This window comes from Petaurus breviceps, unplaced genomic scaffold (genome assembly GCF_028583685.1).
Source record: "Petaurus breviceps papuanus isolate PSGF00001 unplaced genomic scaffold, PetGlider_PUasm1.0 181, whole genome shotgun sequence".
Classification (NCBI taxonomy): Eukaryota; Metazoa; Chordata; class Mammalia; order Diprotodontia; family Petauridae; genus Petaurus; species Petaurus breviceps.
Window position 1 is genome coordinate 16,456,169 of NW_027185784.1, and position 21,307 is coordinate 16,477,475.

A 21,307-nucleotide genomic window follows, 5' to 3' on the forward strand; every position below is an offset into this window, starting at 1 on the left:
ATCAGCTGATAGGAAAAGGTCCTAAGCTTTTGGGAGTTTTAATGACATATGCCATTATGGTAGTTACATCCAGGCAACCTTTCTGATAATTGCTTTGGAAAATTTTATGCCTGTTGTTTTTATACACAATCGTTTCCTAACATGCTCCCCCATCCAGTCCTACCCTCTTTCCTCCCCCATGTAAAAAAAAGCGGTTAAAGAACCAAAACATCAAAGGGCCTATGTTTGACAGCGTGTGCCATATTTTGCCCCATAGTTCCTCATTGTCATTGAGAGAATGGAGGTGTGTTTCATTTTCTGGTACTGAGATTGATTTGTTCAATTAGTCTACGTATGACTACCTTATACTCTTGTTTTCTTTATGTTATTATAGTCCTTGTGCACTTTAATCTGATTCTGTTCTTCATTCAGCATTATACATCAGTTTATACAAATATTGCTAATGTTTTTCTGAATTCTTTATGTTCTGAGTTTCTGATTTTTGCAGTAACATGTTCCATGACATAGATATGCTATTTTTGTTTAGCCATTCCCAAGTTGAAGGACATCTGTTGTGATAATTTTTGCACCCTTAAAGACTACTTTTATGAGTATTTTGTACACATAGACTTTTTCCCCATAATCTTTTATCACCTTGCACTATATGCCTGTAAGTTGAATAACTTGTGTTACAAGATAGGAGCAGCTTAGTTACTTTTTCCACAGATTTCCAATTTGTTTTCTAGATTGGAAAATGTTGGTCTTTTAAAAATGTTCTAGAATTTTTTTTTTTTATCTCTGTTAAGAAGTGTAAAGACTTAGGCTTAGATGCTCTATTTGCATAAGTTGTGTGGATCATGAAATGGACTGTGTTACTGATTGTACCTCCTGGGCTTTTATCATTCCTAGAATAAATTGTTGCAGTCATTGGGTAGTTTTGGAGGTTTTACTTTATCACATAGTTGTGTATTTGGATCATGAGCACACGAAGGTAAAAATCTTGCAAATTCCTTCAAATAATTATGTATGTCTGCTTAGGGGGTGATTTTAAAGCTCCAAATCTCATCTGGTTTTGATTATCTTAAAGGAAAAGGCTGCATGATGGGACAGTTTACCAAATCCTTTTTTCATTTTCTGGATCTAAATGTCACTGAAGGTTAATTCATCTTCCTTTTACTGCCCAAGACGTGGGTTAAAATTTATTCTAGATCACCAGGACAAATATATTTGTTGTTTTCTTTCTCCTTGGGGAGTGTTTGATCATTGTGTGAAACTGAATGAATTTTCATTTTGGAGATGTTGGCAGCTTGCAAATAGCCCAGGGGCAATGGCAAGTCAGACTGAAGACAAACTGGCCAGCTTCATGAGGCAGAAATGGCTTCTGGATTATCAGTCCTGGATCTCTGCAAGCCTATCTTTTTCATAGACTCTGAAGTTAAGGAAAATGTCTTTACTACTGACATTTGAATAGAGAGCACTTTGCAAAACAAAATATTAATTCAAAAAGTATTTATTATTAATATGTACTTACTCAGTGAACAGCACTGAACAAGGCACTGGAGGAGAGAGTACATTTTTTTAGTTAAAGTGCAGCCCCAGCACTTATGGAATTTATAGGCCAGGAGTGTAAGATAAATGTAATATACAACAATAGAGATAATGGAAGAATTCAGAGTATTATGTGATAAATGTGTTAGAGATTTGTAAAACAAACTGCTATATGAAGTCCAAGGGGGAAGTCAGTTTTTGAGTAGGTAAATCATGGAGAGGATCTGGAAGAGGTGACATTTGAGTTGGGCTTTAAATGACTAAGGAATCAGAAGTGATGAAGGAAGAGAGAATAAAAGGCACTGAAAAATATAGGAACCAAGGCATAGAAACAGGAGCATACCAGATAAGTTGGGGAAGCATAGAATAATCCAGTTTTACTTTAGCATACAGTGTATAAGACAGTTACAATGGGAGATTGGACTGAAAATCAGGTTTGTGCCAGGTTTTGAAGACTTATGCATTAGTCAGAGGGATCTGATATTGAATTGGTCAGCTAATAGGGAGGCAGAGAAGTGAGATGACTATACATCGGAGACAAAATCTGTATGTATTTTGTATGAAGTCGTATGAGGCATGGATTGAAGGAGGATAATCTGTAAGAAATCTCTTATAATAATCCAGGTCATTTGAAAAATGGTGGCAATCAGAATAGTGAAGTGAGAATGGATGGGAAGTCTATTGTGGAGATGCAGTGGACTGGATTTATATATTTATAAACAAGGCCATGTTTATAGATGGCCTTCTCTCTGTTTTTTTGCCTTATTTCCTCAGTCAACCTTACCCCTTGAGGCAACAATTTTCCTGGACCACTGACTTGGGTGCTGGTTGTAATCTTGGGGCTCTAGAACCAAGTGTAGGACTTGAATGAATGCTTTATATTCTTGTTGATTTCGTTTTTTGGTCACCAGCGTACTTTATAGGGCATGTAACATTTTGGTATAATTCTATCCAATATATTCAAATAAGGCTCCTTTATATTATACTAGGGCACTGTAGGGTATTAAAAAAATGATTTTCATCTTTTAGCTCTGTTCTTTTCCACACCCTCAATGTTTTCCTTTCATTCTGTAGTTCTCTCTTAAGAGGGAAAACTTGTAACACAGAGTATATATTTGTTTTTCAAGCCAGGGTGCCTTAGACTACCTAAGTTCTTCTACCTGCTGCAATCAGTTGCCTCCAAAGCTTTTCCAGAATTTCTTTATGTACTTGACATAGTTATCAGTACATACTCCCTAACCTGATGGGCTCTTTTTCTTTCATCTTTCTTTATTCAAATGCTGTTTCATTCAGGAAAATTGATAGAGCTGGGGAGGGGTAAATGACCTTTCTTGTCCAATGTTGAGACTCCCCTGGCTCTCCAACCTCTTAAATTTTTGCCTTTCATATGTATATGTTACGGCTAAAGGCCAGACTCTGGCTAGTGGCCACCTAAGAGGAAAACAGTTAGCAAATTCATGAATTATTCTATTTATTCTATTCCCTAGACTAGTTGTTTACTTAAGTAAAGACTTGTACATTGATTAACATGGTTATCATGTGGAAGTGTTTTCTGAATTTTGAAGTGTGAGACATGGAATTCAGACATGCTTGGGTGAATGCATAGAATAGTTCTGTTAGTTAAGGGTCCTTTGCATATCTGTATCCATTCATAGATAGTATATTTCTTTTTTGTTTGTTTGTTTTTTGCTTTTTGGAGGGCAATTAGGGTTAAGTGACTTGCCCAAGGTTACACATCTAGTTTTTGTGCTTAGTGTCTGAGACCGGATTTAAACTCAGGTCCTCCTGACTCCAGGGCTGGTGCTCTATTCACTGTGCCACCTAGCCTCCCTAGAAAGTATATTTCTTGCCTGTCCTTTTGCATTTTCTCTGTCCATGTAATTTGTGTCAGAGTTGTCTTTCTTAGATTTTAACCCCCTAAAGGGCAGGCCTAATCTTTCTGAATTTCTCCAAAGTGCCCAGCACAGTATCACATATACTCTTTTTTGTTGTCCTTTAAAAAAAGTTGCCTTAATTTTTTTAATGAAAAAACTCTGTTTTCTCTCCTTCCCCCTTTACTCCCACCCATAACAAAAAAAAAAAAAAAAGAGGAAAACAAAATTCTTGTAACAAACATGAATAGTCAGGCAACTCAGATTCTAGAATTGGCTGGCCATGGCCAAAAACGTCTCATTCTTCACTCTGAATCTGTTTCTCATGGGAGGTAGGTAGCAAACAGGTGCCATCACTGTTATTCTGTACCTTCGATTGGTCTTGGTGCTGATCAGAATTCACAGATCTTTGAAAGTCATTTGTCTTTACAATGTTGTCATTATTTTCTGCATTATTCTCTTGGTTCTGCTTCTTTCACTTTTCAGTTCATATAAATCTTGCCACATTTCTTTGAAAATATCCCCTTTATGATTTCCGGTGGCTCAGTATTCTATTTCATAATTTCTGATGGCACAGATAGTAAATTTGTATACCATAATTTTGTTCAGCTTTTCGCCAATGGGAAAACTAAAGTTTCCAGTTTTTTTGCCGCTACAAGAAGAGCTGCTGTAAATATTTTTGTACTTTTGGGTCCTCTCTTTTTAAAAATTTGTTGGGTGATATAGGCCTAATAGTGGTATTTATAGGTCAACATGGTTACACATAGTTTCCATAGATAAAGGGCTTAGCTGCAAAACCATTTGGGAGCCATGGAAAACTAGCAGGAGAGAAATAGGGAGGAGTTACATCATGTAGAATGGGAAGAGGGCCATGGAGGAAATTGATGACAGGGAGCTATGACCAAAGCTGCCTGTTGGGAGCTTACTTTTTCAGGCTCTACTTTGCTCCCTTCTAAACGCTTTATGATTCACGGACACTGACCTTTTTGCTCTTCTTTGCATGCAACTTTCCATCTCCCAACTCCATCGTTTTCAGTGGCTTTCCCCCATAGCTGGAATGCTCTCCCTGCTGTTCTCTGCCTTATAGCTTCACTGCATTATTTCTTTTTCCTTTTTTTGGAGTCAGGAAGACAAGGCAATTGGGGTTAAGTGACTTGCCCAAGGTCACACAGCTAGTAAGTCTGTCAAGTGTCTGAGGCTGGATTTGCACTCAGGTCCTCCTGACTCCACGGCTGGTGCTCTATTCACTATACTCCCTAGCTGCCCCTTCCCTGGATTATTTCAAGGCTCAGTTCAAGTCTTCTTTTCTGCAAGAGGCCTTTTCCCAGTCTTCATCAGTGGTACTGTCTGTCTCCCCTGTGAGGTTACTTACAATTTATCCTGTATATATCTTGTATACGTGTTGTTGTTGAATATCCTTTTTTTTTCCCTTAGGATTTAGTATAGTGTCTTGCACATAGTAAGTGCTTTATAAATATTTGTTGTTTTGACTTTGTGATTCGATAAGTTCTGTATTTCTTTTTAAAATGGCTGGACTAATTCACAGCTCCAATGGTAGCAGTGTATTAGTATGCTTATTTTCCATTAGCCCTCCCTTTTTTCCCCCTTTTTTGTCAACTCTCTGAAGGATGTAAGGAGGAACCTCAGAGTTGCTTCAGATAGACGCTTTGCAAATACCTTTTTGGTGAATTATCTTCCCCCACCCCCTTCATTCATGATGTTGGAAGATTGCTTACTTGTAAACTATGGTTTCCTTTTCCTTTTTCAGGTGTCAGCAGTAGATTCTTTAGAGGGCCCCCTCCTTCAGGTAGAGGGGCTGAGTGACCTGAGACTGGAGCTTCACAGCAAGAAGATGAACCTTCATCTGGTTCTTATCGATGAGTTACATCGGCACCTGTACATCAAATCAACCAGCCGCGTTGGACAGCGGAATAAGGAAAAAGGAAGAATGAGGTTGGTTCCAAAACGGTTCCCTGAAAACCTAACTTAGACTTCTGGGGAAGATCATGTTTTCTACAATGATTTGTACTTCTTTTATCTTTTCCTTTACCTCACTGATTTACTTTTACTGTGTTGATTCTATAGCTAACCAGCAATTGTGCCATAATGTTCATGGAGACTGCTACCATATGTGTACTGGGTCTGCCTTACCAAGGTCTACATTTATGATTATGATTTTTAAGGATTGTTCTAAGGGAAATAAGAAAGGTGGCTGAGACTAATAATTCACAGACACCACTTTTCTATTTGAAAAAGTATCTTGTGTAGGAAATAGAAGAGCAGGACAAATGGTTCCCAGTGTTCCAATGTTTATATAGGGAAGATTGCCCAATTAGGAAATGCAGTGATGTGCAAGGAGTCTTAGGATAACATTCAGCTTTAGGAATCTTTACTTTTTGGAAACAGTTTAGGAATAATCTGAAGAATAGACCTTCTTTCCATTTCTGGGTTGGTTTCACCATAGTATTTAAGAGGTGCATGTTAGAAATGGATAATTCCTAAATTACCTAAAAAAATACCTAAAGAGGGTTTACTTTCTTTCAGAATACACTCAGCAGAGAATTAGCCTTGCCCCCAAGTCAAATTTTGTCTTGTCATGGCTCATTCTTTATATGGAGGATCTTTGGTAGCTCTAAAACCTTGTGTCAGTCCTATATCTGATGTGGCTTCCTACAGAAAGAAGTTGATTTTTTTTCATTTTGTTTTGTATTTGAACCCCTTGTATTCTAAACCCAATTCCCAAATGATCTTTCCAGATCGCAGATTCTCTACTTTACTTCAGTGTTGTGTCTATTCCTCAGGTTTTGTCTGTTTTCATCCCTTTTCTCTCTTGATCTTTGCCTTTCTTGTCATCTATTTCTCTTGCTTCTGTTTGTCTCTCATTTTTGTCTTCCTTTTCTTTTCAGGAATCCTGTGCTTTTATCCTTAATTCATTATTGCAACCTATGCCTCTTTATTTTTTTTTTTCATTTATTTATTCAACAAAACTTTTCATCTTGGAAGATCACTTCAGTTCTGGAAATCACACTTTGGAATTACCCTGTCCTTCCACCCCCCCAGGTGCTACATCCCCTTCCTCTAAATGAATGGCTCCTCTCAGAACCTCCATTTAAGGAGGGTGCCCAGGTCAGCTACCTCTTCATTTCTCACCATTTGGAGCTCCAGAATTCTCTGTCATGTCCCAGAGCTGGGTATCTTCCTCTCCCTACACCTTTTCAGCTTCCCTTTACCAGCTCCTTAAGGGCAAGGACTCTTTCCTTTTCATTGCATTTGTATTCCTAATACTTAGCACAGGACATGGCACCTAGTAAGCATTTAATAACTACTAGTTGACTGATGGTCAAAAACAAATATTTATTAAATACTTACTCAGAGTAGAGAACTGTGTTAGGTGCCAGAAGAGCGGTTTAAAAATTAAATAAAATGTGATTTCCTTAGACCTTGCAGTCTAGTATGTAACATATACCAATAAATATAGTACAAAATAGTAAATCTTAAGTGTAGGAGTGGTGTAAAAATGCTTGGGATATTCCAAGGAAAGGAAGATCATTACCAACTAGGGATAAAGGAAAGGTTTCTTGAAAATGACTGCGCCACCCAGCTGCCCGCAGAAGAGATGATATTCAAGACATAATAACCATGTATCACTGTATTGATTTTAGAGTCATTTATGTAGAGGCACTAGTTGGAGCCATTAGTATGAATGAAATTATCAAGGGAGAGAATATAGGAAAAAGGAGGTGATCAGATGGAAATCTTAGGAAGCATCAATAGTCTGGCACTCTCTTCCTCCTCATTTGATTCTTGTCCTGTACTTCTGAACTCATCTAAAACTCTGGCTCCAGGTGCAGCTGATTTACAAAGGTACAGATGTGTAGTGGTATATAGGCACCCTCTGCTTTGGGTTATCTCATTTCAGACTGTCTGTTGTTTCTTTTCCACCATCATTTCCCTTGTCTTTTGGCAGTTACTCCTAATTGTTACAAGATTTATACTTAAGGGCCTGCTCACTACCATTACTTTTTAGTGTAACAATAATCCCCCAACCTCATCCCCAGATAAGCTATCATTTTTTGCATAGTTGTACCTACTAAGTGATGATGGAATTAATTTTTCTGATGAAAGAAAAACACTTCTGATAAGCTATGAAGGCTTAGAAACCTCCTCAGTAAAGTACTCTTATCTGTGATTATGACCCAGAAGCATTGGATTAAAATTCCTTAAAATTAGACCTCTGGTGGCAATAGATATTTAGACTGTTAATAGCCAGAAAGTCTTGAAATTTGTGTGTTTGTATTTATTTACCACAATACATTTCCTCTTTTCACCTGTGGCTTTGGTTACCTTTGCAGTTATAAACAATAAACCTCATTTAGTCAGAATGTCTATAGCATTAAAAATCTTTCCGGTTAGAGCTATGCTGGGTTCTTGTCCCCTGTTGGATAAAAATTATGAGATTGCTATTTCCAGGAAGTGGTCTGTGTGTCTTAAGTTAGTCTAAATAAAAATTTAGTTTAGACATGAAATAGCCTATGCATAAAAATAAAAATAACTACAGCCAACCAATATTCCTTCCAAAATGGAGTATTTAGAGTATTTCTGGTAATTAGAATTCCTCCTCACCCCAATAAAGTGGTAATATAATTCTTTGTTTTGTTTTAAATGCTTTGGCATCTTTTCTCTGAAACATAAAACATAAACCATGTTTACCACTCTTTAGTATCCATGAATACCTTTTATGGATATTAATTAATTCATTACCAACTTTCCCTGTGATGTATGGAGAGGAGAGATATTTTTATACCATTAAGCCCAGATGGAAATTGAGGCACAGTATATTTAAAGAAGCTCTTGGGTAGCTTTAGTGTCTTCTGGGTCATCTTTGGGCAATTTATCTTTGTGCTTCCTGATAATTCAGTGACTAACTGGAACATGGATGGGACTTTTTCTCTTGAACTCTTTAAAACAAATCTCCCAATTAAAAAATCCTATACAGAACTACTTGCCTTTAGGTCAGTGTTCACAGAGGAGAAAATTGAAGCCTATGGGAAAAATTTCAGAGAAGAGAGATAGCTATGAACACATGAAGATAGTTTTGAAGCAAATTGGCTTTCTCCCTCCTGGCACCTGTGATAATGTCTGCAGGTCATATTGCTTTAAAGCAAGATAGATAGAGATTCATTATCATATATATATAAAAGAACTGAAATACCTTTTAAATTTGTGGCTGAAATATCTGTAGATCTTAACTTTTTTGGATGAAATCATGTTTCTATATCTGTATATATTACAAATATTTGTGATGTATTTAGATATAAGGTAGAGATAATTATCATCATTATGAATACATACATAGATACACACACAATATATCCTATATTGACAATGTGCTCTGATACCTCAAACGCTGTGTAGGTTACCCAAGTTCTTGAGGACCACAAGACCTGGTAGGCCTCACTGAACTGGAAAAACTTTTGATGCAGGCTTTAGTCGTTTATTGTGTGTCTTTTATCCATGAAGCTTGTTACCACAAGTTTGGTCACCAGGTGATGAGATTTTTGACCATAGCAACATATAAAGATTGTTGACTGATGTGGTGAAAGATTTGAAATTTGCCTTGATAGAGAGAGGACTTAAATGTATGAAAACACTGATCTTTTAAAAAGAAATGTCATATATGCCTATATATACACATATGTATGTATATATGATATATAATGCACATGTATATCCATGTATATGTGTATATACATACATCTATGTATATACATGCACATACATACTTGTGTGTAATACACGCGTGTGATACACATTTACTACACATTGTCATACAGTGATGTTTTCAAAACTGAGTGCTCAGTATAACTGATATTTCCCCCTGTATGCATCAGAAACTTTTTATGTATGTTTACCATTCTTGGTGAAAATATTATGTATTATTCTCCCCTCTACCTTCTTAGTGTATGCTCAATATAATTTAGCCTTTTTTTTTATTACTCTAAGTTATTATTTTGAATATCAGTGGTTGTGCTTGGTGTTATGTTTTCTTTTTTTTTCCAAATGCTTTATTAACTTCTGATTTACATCATTCATTTTCACCAGATTTTGAGTTACAAATTTTCTCCCCATTTTTCCCCTACCCAGCGCCCCAAAATAGCAGTACCACAGCATATCCCCTCCTCTAATCTGCTCTCTCCCATATTTTCTCCCATACCCCTTTCGACTTTTCCAGTGGATCTCTAGGCCCCAGTGCCTGTATATCTTATTTATCAATTACATGTAAAATAGTATTAATAATAATAATAATATATATATATATATATATATTTGAGTATTTGATTTTAAAACTTTGAATTCCAGATTCATTCCCTTCTTCCCTTGTCACCCACCCTTACTGGGAAGATAAGCAGTTCAGTATAGGTTGTACATGTGTGGCTAATGCAAAACAATAACATAGTAGATATATTGTAAAAGACTGACTATATTTCCCTCCCTCCTATCCCACCTCCCACTTGTTCTATTCTCTACTTTGATCCTGTCCCTTTTCAAAAGTGGGTGCTTCCAACTTCCCTCCCCCCCAGCCTGCTCTCCCTTCCATCATCCCCCCCTCTCATCCCCTTCCCTCCCTACTCTCCTGGAGGGTGAGATACCCTATTTAGTGTGTATTTCATTCCCTCCTCAAGCAAAATTCAATGGGAATAAGGTTGACCCATTCCCTTTTGCCTTCCTATTCTTCCCCTCCACTGTAACCATTTTCCCTTGCCTCTTCTATATGAGATAGTTTACCCTGTTCTGTCTCTCCCATCTCCTCTCATTACATTCCTTTCTCACCTCTTAATTTCACCTTTTAAGTATCATCCCTTCCTGTTACATTGGTCTTGTGCCCTCTATCTATGTATACCTGTAAACATATATACACACATTCACATATGTATTCATATGCCCATATGCCCTGATATGTAGATATATTTCTATTCCCTTCAACTACTGAGAAAAGTTTCATAAGTTACAATTATTGTTTTTCCATGTAGGAATGTTAATAGTTCAACTTTGATAAGTTCCTTATGATTTCTTTTCCCTGTTTACCTTCGCATGCTTCTCTTGCTTCTTGTGTGTGGATGTCATATTTTCTATTCAACTCTTGTTTTTTCATCAAGAATACTTTAAAGTCCTCTATACCACTGAATGACCATATTTTCCCCTGAAAGATGATACTCAGTTTTGTTGGGTAGGTGACTCTTGGTTTTAATCCCAGCTCCTTTGACCTCCGGAATATCATATTCCAAGCCCTTCGGTCCCTCTGTGTAGAAGCTGCCACATCCTGGGTTATCCTGATTGTGTTTCCACAATATTCAAATTGTTTCTTCTTGGCTGCTTGTAATATTCTCTCCTTAATATGGGAATTCCGGAAATTGTCTATAATATTCCTAGGAGTTTTCTTTTTGGGATCTTTTTCAGGAGGTGATCTGTGGATTCTTTCAACCTCTGTTTTGCCCTCTGGTTCTAAAACATCAGGGCAGTTTTCTTTGAGAACTTCCTGGAGGATGATATCTAGGTTCTTACTTTGATCATGGCTTTCATGTAGTCCAATAATTTTTAAATTATGTCTCCTGGATCTGTTTTCCAGGTCAGTGGTTTTTCCCATGAGATATTTCATATTGCCTTCTATTCTTTCATTTGTTTGGATCTGTTTAATAGCATCTTGATTTCTCATAAAGTTATTAGCTTCCATTTGCTCCAATCTAATTCTGAAGTAATGATTTTCCTCATTGAGCTTTTGAGATTATTTTTCCATCTGGCAAATTTGGCTTTTTAAAGCATTCTTCTCCTCATTGCCTTTTTGAGCCTCTTTTGCCATTTGAGTTAGTCTATTTTTTAAGCTGTGATTTTCCTCAATCAGACTCATTTCGTAATTTTCTTGCATTGTTCTCATTTCTCTTCCCAATTTTTCCTCCACTTCTCTTATCTGCTTCTTAAGGTCCTCTATGGCCTGTAACCAGCTCATATTTTCCTTTGAAGCTTTTGGTGCAGGAGTTCTGACTTCACTGTCTTCCTCCTGTTCCATGCTTTGCTCCTTTTTGTCCCCAAAATAGGAGTCTCATGTTGGAATCTTCTGTCTGCTTTGTTTCCTTTGCCTGTTCATGTCATCCTTCTGTCACTTGACCCCTGGGATTTTTGCCACAGTAGGACTCTGCCACCAGAGAGGGGAGCTTTCGTCCCAAACGCTGGGGTTTTCTCAGCAGCCGGAGGTATTAGATGGGTGCCCTCTCTGAGGCCTCCACACCCTCTGGCAAGCTGGACACGCACCCCAGGACCTCCACCCTAGACTGCAATCCAGATCCAAGAAGGTTAAAGCAAAAGCGATTACCCCTCAGACTGGTCGCTTGGTCCTTCTATACTCAGCAGGCCAGGAGCTGAAGCTGCCATGTGTGGCTGGCTGGCTGGCTGTGCTGGCGTCTCAGTGGCTTCTCGACCAGGGGGCAAAAGCCACACTCCCACTTACTGGGTCCCAAAATCCAGACTACACTGACCTCTCACTTTGTTCTTCGCATCTATGTGTTGATAAATCTTGAAACGGCCACAGCTGCTGCTGATCTGGAGTCCCTCTGGCAAGCGGCTGGTCACGTTTGCCCTGTGGCTAAAGCCTCAGTGTGGGGCTGGGCTCGGCTCCCAGATTACTGCACTGGCTGATTCTTGCCAGCCTGCCGGGCTGTCCTCAGTGGGAGGTTAGCTTCTCTGTGTCATTTTGTGGGTTCTGGAACTCTAAACTTTGTTTAGAGTCCCCTTTTTGACATGGATTGGAGAAGGTGGAAACCAGAGCAGCGGGGAGGTCCTGCTTCTACTCCACCATGTTGACTCCCCCCCCCCCCCCACCCGCCACTTATGCTATCTTAAAGTAGTGGTTTCTAATGTTTTTTGTTCTTTGAACCCTGTTGAACAACAACAAAAAATTGTGTGGCAAATTCTCAGGGTAAATTATTAAAATAATCTACTTATAATAATATTATTTTTGAATTATTCATTGTGTTTACCACAACTACAATGATAACTTTTGTCCTCTCAACTCCAAATTAAAAATTATAATTAAATTAAAATTATAAAATTTTATTCTACGTATAATTATAAAAACTAAAAATTGTAAGCTCAAATTAGAAAATAATTGCTAATGTTATATTTGGGACATTTTTTAAGAATTAAAACATTTTATTCAGCAAGATCTTATGCTTACCGTTATCTTTAAGATTTCATCTTAAATTTGTTTTACAAATTTTCTTGAATATAAATAACATTTTAAATGAAATAAGTTGCAACTTGGAAGATGTTTAACATTCTGTAATCATATAGAAACTTTATTTCAATGTTGAATTTTTAAAAATTATACGTAGGTTTCCAATATTTGACTCAACACCAGATAAGAACAGTTTTTAATTTGGTTCCATGTTGAGTTTATCTCTGTATTTTGATTTAAAACAAAAATAAAGTGAAAATGCTCACTCCACAAATATGTGGAAAATGGTACAATTTTGTAAGTTCTCCTGCTGAGAGATGGAAATTAATTTAAAAAATTTTACATACCCAACCAATTGGTGAAAATGAACAGCTAGTTACAGTATAAAATAGTTGTTTTTCTATTGAGTAATGACAAGCACTGTATTAAATGCTAAATAGACTTAAAGTTCAATTGATTTTTAACAGTGTTTATCTATAATTTAACCTTTCTAAGGAAATACTTTCTTTACGTGTGACTTTCTACACATTCTCACAGAAAGCCTATTAAACAGCTGACCAGTATTGCCAGCTGTTTCATTTGAAAATATATTCAATTGGGGTGGGTAGGTGGTGCAGTGAATAGAGAGCACTGGCCCTAGAGTCAGGAGAACCTGAGTTCAAATTCAGCCTCAGACACTTAATAGTCACTAGCCATGTGACCTTGGGCAAGTCATTTAACCCCTATTGTCCTGCCTTTCCCCCTCCAAAAAAGCAAAAATAAAAATAAAATCTGATAGGAAAATTAAGTGGAGGATAAGTTTAAATCAGAGAATGATCTTATTATTGTAGTGAGGTGATTTCAGGTTTGTTTCAGCAGAACATTTTGATAGTCCATGAAGCTTTTGAGATGACTTATAATGTGTATGCTCAGTGATAGATAGCATTTCCCATAGCCAGACCTTGGGGCCAGAAGAATTGAAATGTCCATGGTATCTTGATCAGCTTTTGATTATACAGCTGATGAAGTACAGTTAGAGGGCAGCAGAAGAGGAGGAGGGAATGTTCCTGCTGTGGTCCAGGGTCCAGGACACAGATGAGGTTGGTGCAGGTGTCTGCACCTTGTGGTGGTTCAGAAACAGTTTCATGACATTACAAACTGTAAGAACGTGTTGCACTTAGAAGTGCCCAAGTTTGTCAGAATCACTGCATGGGCACCAATGTTGCTTTGCACATCAACATGGTCATTTAGAATTGTTTCCAAAACAAGCCTGTAATGACTCAATCATATACATTTGTTGACACAGAGAAAAGATGTGTATTTAACATAAACATGCAGCTATTGATTATGTAAGGTACGCTGTGAACCCCTTGGACCATAGTGGGACAACTTAAGTGACTGCCCACTTACACTGATACTGTGTGTGTAACTGTTTGTCCCTAAACCAAATGAACCTGGTCTGCTGAGCTTTCTAAGGATTTGTATTTGTTTTAGGCTCCCCTCATGTCAGCTGCTCTCTGTGCCTACTTCTCTGTTTTTTACCTCATTTATTTTTTTTTTTAAAGCAATCAGGGTTAAGTAACTTGCTCAAGGTTACAGGGCCAGTTATTTCTGTGTGTGGTGCTGAGTATCTGAGCCCGGATTTGATCCAGGTTATCCTGACACTGGAGCCGGTGCTCTTACTCACTGAGCCACCTGGCCGCCCCTAAGCAATTGAGGTTAAGTAACTTGCTCAAGGTTACAAGGCCAGGTGTTTCTGGGTGGGTGCTAAGTGTCTGAGCCCGGGATTCGATCTCCAGGTCATCCCAACACTGGAGCCGGTGCTCTTACTCTCTGTGCTACCTGGCCGCCCCTTTTTACCTCATTTAGTACTTTTAATCCACTCTAGGTTTGGAAACCAGATAACAAAGTTTGTTGTAACTGTTTGAAATAATAGTAAACAGATCCTGAGTGTTTGTTGTAAGTGTAGATGATCTTTTTAGTACATAGATGTTGGTTACTTTGTCCCCTTACTTTCTGGCTGTGTTCTAGAAAATTGAAGCTCTAGGCAAGAGTCCTTCAGATAAATGAGGTATGACACTGTACACGTTGATATACACTCATGTACGTATATGCATGAATTGGAAAGGTCTGTTTTCATGTTCTTTAAAGAGTTTTGTGGGTATCTTATAATGGTTTGAACATTTTTTAACCACGAAACTACTTTAGAATAGTGTTTACCCACATTCCACCTCAGTTTTATCTATTTATTTGTTGGGGGAGGGAGGGAGAGGGTTCATTTTTAGATATTTAAATTTCCTGTGATTTCCCATGAATCACTAGAGCTTTCATTAGTAGCTATCATAATGTAAACTCCTCATGGTGGTATAGCTAGGGACAGGCCTTTTGAAAAGCTTATATTTTTACAAAACTAATGAAAAATGCAAGGAAAATGGGAGAGGAGAAGAAATAAAAGAGGACCAGAGATAAGAGGAAAGCTATAGGAGAGAGATTGGAAATAGAGATGAGAGACAAGGAAAGGCTGGGCAGTTCTCTGCATTACTTGCCTTTGTTAAGGTCTGACTTCAAGACTAATAGACATCTGTACCTGGGTTTCTACTTGGATGACTTATTTTTTTAAGGTCATCTTTTTTTGATGTGCCTGACACAAAGTATACTCTTGATTGACTGATTGATTGCTCGAAATTGCAACCCTTTATACACTATCTCTTCTTGAGAGATCACTGTGTATATTTTTTGATAAATCACTGATAGAACTATGTAACACATTGAAGTCTTCCTTTATGATTAGTATTATTTTTAATACCTCAGGTTTCTGTTGAAGCACTTGGGCCCACTTCTTGCTGGCTGTCATTTCAGACACAAGACTGGCCTACCTTCTTTTCAGGTTATTCATATCCTTAATAATGGCTTATGCTTACAAGTTGTCACTGGCAACATGGCGTGTGGCCCCCTCATAGCCACTGTACATCATTCCATTGCTCTTGGAGCTATTTACTATTTTACTTTTTCTAAGACCTTAATGTTCTGTGATTCACATCCACATAGCTGGGAATTTAAAAAAATTACATATTTGTATTAAATGGAATTTTTTTTTTAACAGTGAGTGATTTGGGATCGTGGAAAGCACTGCATTTCCCCAGATTTGATCTAATATTCTCCTGTCAATTCTGGGCTCACTTGTAGGGCATGTCCATAGTACCATCTAACTGTATCTATAGAGTAATCCAGCAGTCTTCTTTTTCAGCTAGGTTTCATAGTTTGGGTAGTATGTGCCTTTTACTCCCTTTATTTTCCTGAAGTTCATGGTTATTGAGCCCAGTCTCTTTCTTACGGTTTTCAGTGAAGACACTGGTAGGGCTCTCGGGTTTAATAAAATTAGTACCATGTTAGCCGCCAACAAGAACACGTTTAGGGCGGACAATTAGGGCACACCCATTTCTTCTTCATGGCTGTATTGACCCAGGAGAGGTTCACAACACTGATCCTCTCTGGTGCCGGTATCCTCGTTGTGACAGCAAAGGGAGAGTTGGATAGTACTGTTGGACATTACCCCCAAGCCAAACTTTCAGAATGTACTTTTTTAAACTCTTACTTCTTATGAAATGAAGAAATCTCTAATTTATCCACTTTGATTAAGGTATGTGAATGTACTGTTTTGTGGCTTACAAAACTGTGTTTATATTAGGGATATTTCTGCTTGGTCTAGTCTAGTACAACCCCTGCCTAGCAAGGAAAAGACAGAAACAAGCAGTTATTAAGTATTCGCTATGTTCCAGGCACTGAGCTAAATGCTTTGCATTTGATCCCCACAAAAGCCATGGGGGGTGGGTGCTATTATTATCTCCATCTTGCAGTTGAGGAAACTGAGGCAGACAGAGGTTAAGTGACTTGCCCAGGGTCACATGGCTAGTACATGGCTATAGACTGCATTTGAACTGAGATCTTCCCGACTCCAGGTCCAGTGCCATATCCACTGTACCATCTAGTTCCCTCCTTCACAAAATAGACAGCTGTTTGAAAAAGAAAGGTTTGGGTTTCTTAGGAAAAGGAGAATAGACAATATGGAGTGAACATTGACTTAAGTTGCATGGTTAAAGGTTGCCTTCAGTCAGTACTCTCTTCAAAAAAGAAGTGTTTGATGCCCTAGTCGAGAAGAATATTTTGTGTAATAATCAGTGGTGACAGAAGAGCTAGACCATAGCATTCTGAGAATAGTGGCCGTCTTCAGGCCATGGGATAATGCTGGAGTATGTGCTGAAGTCTGACGCTTTCTGTTCTTTGTAGCTCTCTTGTGAAAGATGCTTCCCCAGTGCCCCTGCTTGATGTCACAAACATGCCTACACCTCGAAAGTTTCTTGATACGTCTCAGTTTGGTACTCCTGGAAGCTCAGTTGGTAAGTATCTAATTTACAGTAACTCAAGTGTTTTTGGTTTGTTTTTTTTTTTAGTATTTTTAACATACTTTTTTTTTCTTTCATTTCCATTTTCTGTAATTAGATATGAATTATTCTCTGCTTCTTTGATCTCTATGACAGTAGTGCCTATATTGGTAGAAACCCATTTTAGCAAACTACAAGGGATTATCCAAATTCAATCCATCAGTCAGTATGAATTTTTTTAAGGCCTTACTGCTAGGTAGTGGGAATACAAGAAACATAACTGAAGCAATCTTGGCCCTTAGGGAGCTTATGTTCTAATTAGGGAGACATCATGTGCATATGTAAATACCTATAGAATATATACAGATTAATGCAAAATGATTTGGAGAGATTTTTTAGCAGTCAGGGGAATCAAGAAAGGCTTCATGTAGAAGGTGATGTTTGAGGTGATTCTTGAAGGATTCCAAGAGACCTAGGTGAGGAAGGAGGGCGTTTCAGGTCTGGTGAACTGCCAGTTCCAAAGCTTAGAAGCTGGAGATGTATTGTCATGTTTGAAGAACAGCAGTATGTCCAGTTTGGCTGGCATGTAGAGTGCAAGAAGGGAAGTTAATTATGATGAAACTGGAAAGTAGGTCAGTACTAAGTTTTGGAGGTTTTTTTTTTTTTTAACGCCAATTCCAGTTAAACATTTATGAATGACCTATTGGCAGTGTCCACTAAAGTCCTATTTGGATGACCTCTTGTGACAAAGAGGGGTGGTCTGGGACTCTTTAAAGTGAGGCCAACAGAATATGTGTTCTGGCAAGCCCTTGTCATGCTTGAAAGCATTTAAGCATGGTCCCTGTGTGCTTCTGGACTGAGAAGCAGCCAGTGACATTCAAAGAACCTCACCTCCAAAGCATAGGTCCCCAGGTAGTATGTGTTTTTGGCCACAGCAACTTACAAAGACTGCCTCTTCAGTCTTGGAGGGTTTGCCATCCGTATCGGTGGTGGAAGTCCCCACAATAATCAAATTGCAGATTATTGAAATATGTGCAAATGATTAGCAATAGTAATAATAGTAATCATGATAGTAACTGATAGGGATTACTTTATGGTCTGCATATATGATCCTTTTTGATTTTCATAATAGCACTGTGGGGTCAGTATTGCTATGTTCATTTTATAGATGGGGAACTTGATGCTCCTAGATTTTAAATGACTGACTTGTAGTCACATGGTAAATGAGGAAGGCAAGATTGGCAGCCTGGACTATTGAAGTCTTCTTGGCTTTGAGTTCAGCACTCTTTACACCATGTCCCCATGACTTTCAAGGCCCTGTGCTGGGTCTGAGAAAGAGAGAAAAAGACTACTCTGCTTTTGTGGAGCTCATAGTTGAGTAGAATGGTAAGTTCCATAAAAGATTATAGTATGCCATGAAAATTCAGAAGAAGCACATTTTTTTTTTGTGATTTGATTGTGGGGTTTTTTTTGTTTATAATTTTTTTGAGAATATAGGCATTGCCTGTGGCTTGGAGATCATTTTTTAAAAATAAAGAGATATTTACTGCAAAAGCCACTTAGGAAACTAGATAGCATAGTAGATAGCATAAAGGATTTGGAGTCAGGGAAACATGAATTCAAATCCTACCTCAAGCTCTTACTAGCTGTATAACCCTGAACAATTCACTTACTTCCTCTTAGCCTCAGTTTCCTCATCTGTAAAATGAAGTTAATAGCACTTGCCTTACTAAGTTATTGTAAGAATCAAATACAATAACTTATTTAAAGTGCTTTGTAAATCTTAAAATTCTTTCTATATGTTAACTGTTATTATTATTTTTTAAAAAAATATTTCAGTTAAAGACAAGTAGTCAGAATTCTTCCTTTAGATAGATTGGAAGAATTAAAGATAAAAAAATCACATTTGGCTTGCATTCTGTCTTGTGGTGAAGCTAAATCTGTTACCATGGAGGATGGGATTTTAAAGAAGTAAGACAGTAATTTGGAAGCACTTATGCTTACATGTAGGCACCCTCCAACTTAATGAATAGAATGTATTCTGAAAACCTAGCAGGATGTCAGTTTTGGGGAACTAGGTATGTATTTACCTATTGAATTTTATATGGTTAAGTCCTTATTCTAGTTCACAAAGCTTACTTAAACCCACAACATATTGAAAGTTTCATATTTGCCTGTGGCTTGGAAATCATAATTTTTTACCATAGAAGCTAACCACTGTGCATAACATTGTTTCTTTGGGGAAGTGAATTCAGAGTTAATTATTGGGAAACTCAGAATACATACTCCTCATATGGAAATTGTGCTATTGTAAAAAGTGTTCCTTCACATAAGCCTACCAGTAAATGAATGTGTGGAGTTTTCCAGCTCCCGAGCCTACCTGTGACTTTTATAGTGTTGGTCTTTGCTGGTTTGGGGAGTGAGAGGCTTGAAATAGGGTAAGAAGCAGTGAGAATAGATTCAAATGATGAATGGGATAAGGATAGAACTCTTTGTTAAGATATTGGAGCTTTACTCTTATGAAATCAGCATAAACAAAAACATAGAAATAGGTGTACATTAGTATATTTGAGAGTCAGTGAATAGACTGTTTGGGATGGAGCTGTGATTCATGTAGGATAGTAATGAGTGAGAAGACTGAAAAGGTAAGTTGGGGAAAACTTTCAATTCTGTGCAAGAATTTTTTCTTCCTAGTGGGGAGCCTTTGAAGATATTTCAGCAGATTTGTCACATGATCTAAGTGATATTTTTAGAGAATTAATCTCTTGGAGGTATTAATATGTTAGGATATATTGGGGGAGGACTGGAGATGATGTGGGACCAGTTAAGAGACTTTTGTAGTTGTCTTGGAATTATTAGATAATGGTCTGGATTAGATTGGTGTGAAAACAAAAGAGAAGGAAGGTTGTGAAAGAAAAATGGGTAAGATTTGAGTACTGATTTGATGTGGAGGAGAGAGGGAGGTTTTAAAGGATATCCCTGGGGAGGGGTGGGCTTTCAAGATGAGTCATGAGAACATGGTGATTATATGAGAAGTCAGGATGAAGCACTAGTTTGGGTGGAAGATGAGTTTAAGTTTGCTTTGCTAAGATTAAGGGAAATCTAGATGGAAAGTCTAGTAGGCATTTGAGGATTTGCACCTGGAGGCATGGGATGGAGATATAGATTTGAAAATCAAGTCATGGTCCTTCAAGACACAAGAAATGGCTCAGATCTTCAAGGAATGGTGAGTGAGGACATAGGAGCAGAAGGTTAAGAACTCAGCCTTGGAAGAGATCCATATTGACATATGAGGAAAAGAAGAATCACAGGATCATGAATTTGAGATAGAATCTTGGAAACCATTGAGTATTCCCTCTTTTTATTACAGTTGAGGAAACAGAGGCCTGAGAAGTTGTGACTTTCCCCAGGGAAGTCCCTCAGCTGGCAAGTGGAAGAGTGGGGCTGTGAACCCTGGTCTTCTGACTCCAGATGTCGCTCTGTCTGTCATGAGGGCACAAGAGGTAGAGTGAGACAGTGTAGAGTTACACAAAGTCTGTGCAGGTGGTCAGCCATTTCTGAAACTGAAAGATGGTCCAGGAAAATAAGGTGAAGAAGATGAGCCCAGTTTCTTCCCAGGTACTAGAAATAGGTGTAAGACTTAAGCGGGAGGGAATTCATGGGAAAGAGACCAGTGGTCAAGGAGCAGAAGTAACTGCAGATGTTTCCCTTTGAAAGGAAGAAGAAAAATACAGTCAAGAGAAGATTTTTTAGGTGTGGGACACACATGCATGTTTGATTTTTTTTTTTGTGGGGGGAGGAGAAATCAGGGTTGAGTGACTTGCCCATGGTGCCATGGTTAGTGAAGTATCTGAGGCTGGATTTGAGCTCAGGTCCTCCTGACTCCATGGATGGTGATCTGTCTACTCTGTCACCTAGCTGTCCCTTACACATGCATGTTTGAAAGCAAAGGAGAGTGCTAGAAGAACAGTGTGCAACCTGATTTGAGTAATAGAAATGAAAAAGTCACTAACTGGGGGCCAAATTTTACATACCTGAAAAGCTGGAAAAGTCTCATTGAATGAAACATCCTCCTTATAGGAGAGAGAAGGAGGCTTGCAGGGGCAGAATGTTATATACACCAGCAAAAGCAGTCATGACACTGGATATTTTTGCTTCTTTGCTTTTCATTGTCACAAGAGGGAGGGTTTAATCTGGAGGAGGTAGGATATTTCTCTCCCTTATCCCCTCTTCCCACAATGGTTGTGATTTAGAGACAAAGGCATCTATTAAATGTATATTTTATTTTTCAAAAAAAGAATAGAGCAGAAGTCTTAAAG

The 21,307-nt window shown here is 38.1% G+C and overlaps 1 protein-coding gene across 5 annotated transcripts in view; it reads left to right on the plus strand.

The window, feature by feature from the left end:
* EXOC4 (exocyst complex component 4) overlaps positions 1 to 21,307 on the plus strand; it is a 1,166,755-nt gene that overhangs the window by 337,052 nt on the left and 808,396 nt on the right. For all 5 annotated transcript variants that reach the window (XM_069087253.1, XM_069087255.1, XM_069087256.1 and 2 more), the window contains 2 exons: positions 5,167 to 5,351; positions 16,894 to 17,003. In XM_069087253.1, the coding sequence (XP_068943354.1) occupies positions 5,167 to 5,351; positions 16,894 to 17,003 (295 nt within the window). The remainder of the gene's footprint in view (positions 1 to 5,166; positions 5,352 to 16,893; positions 17,004 to 21,307) is intronic.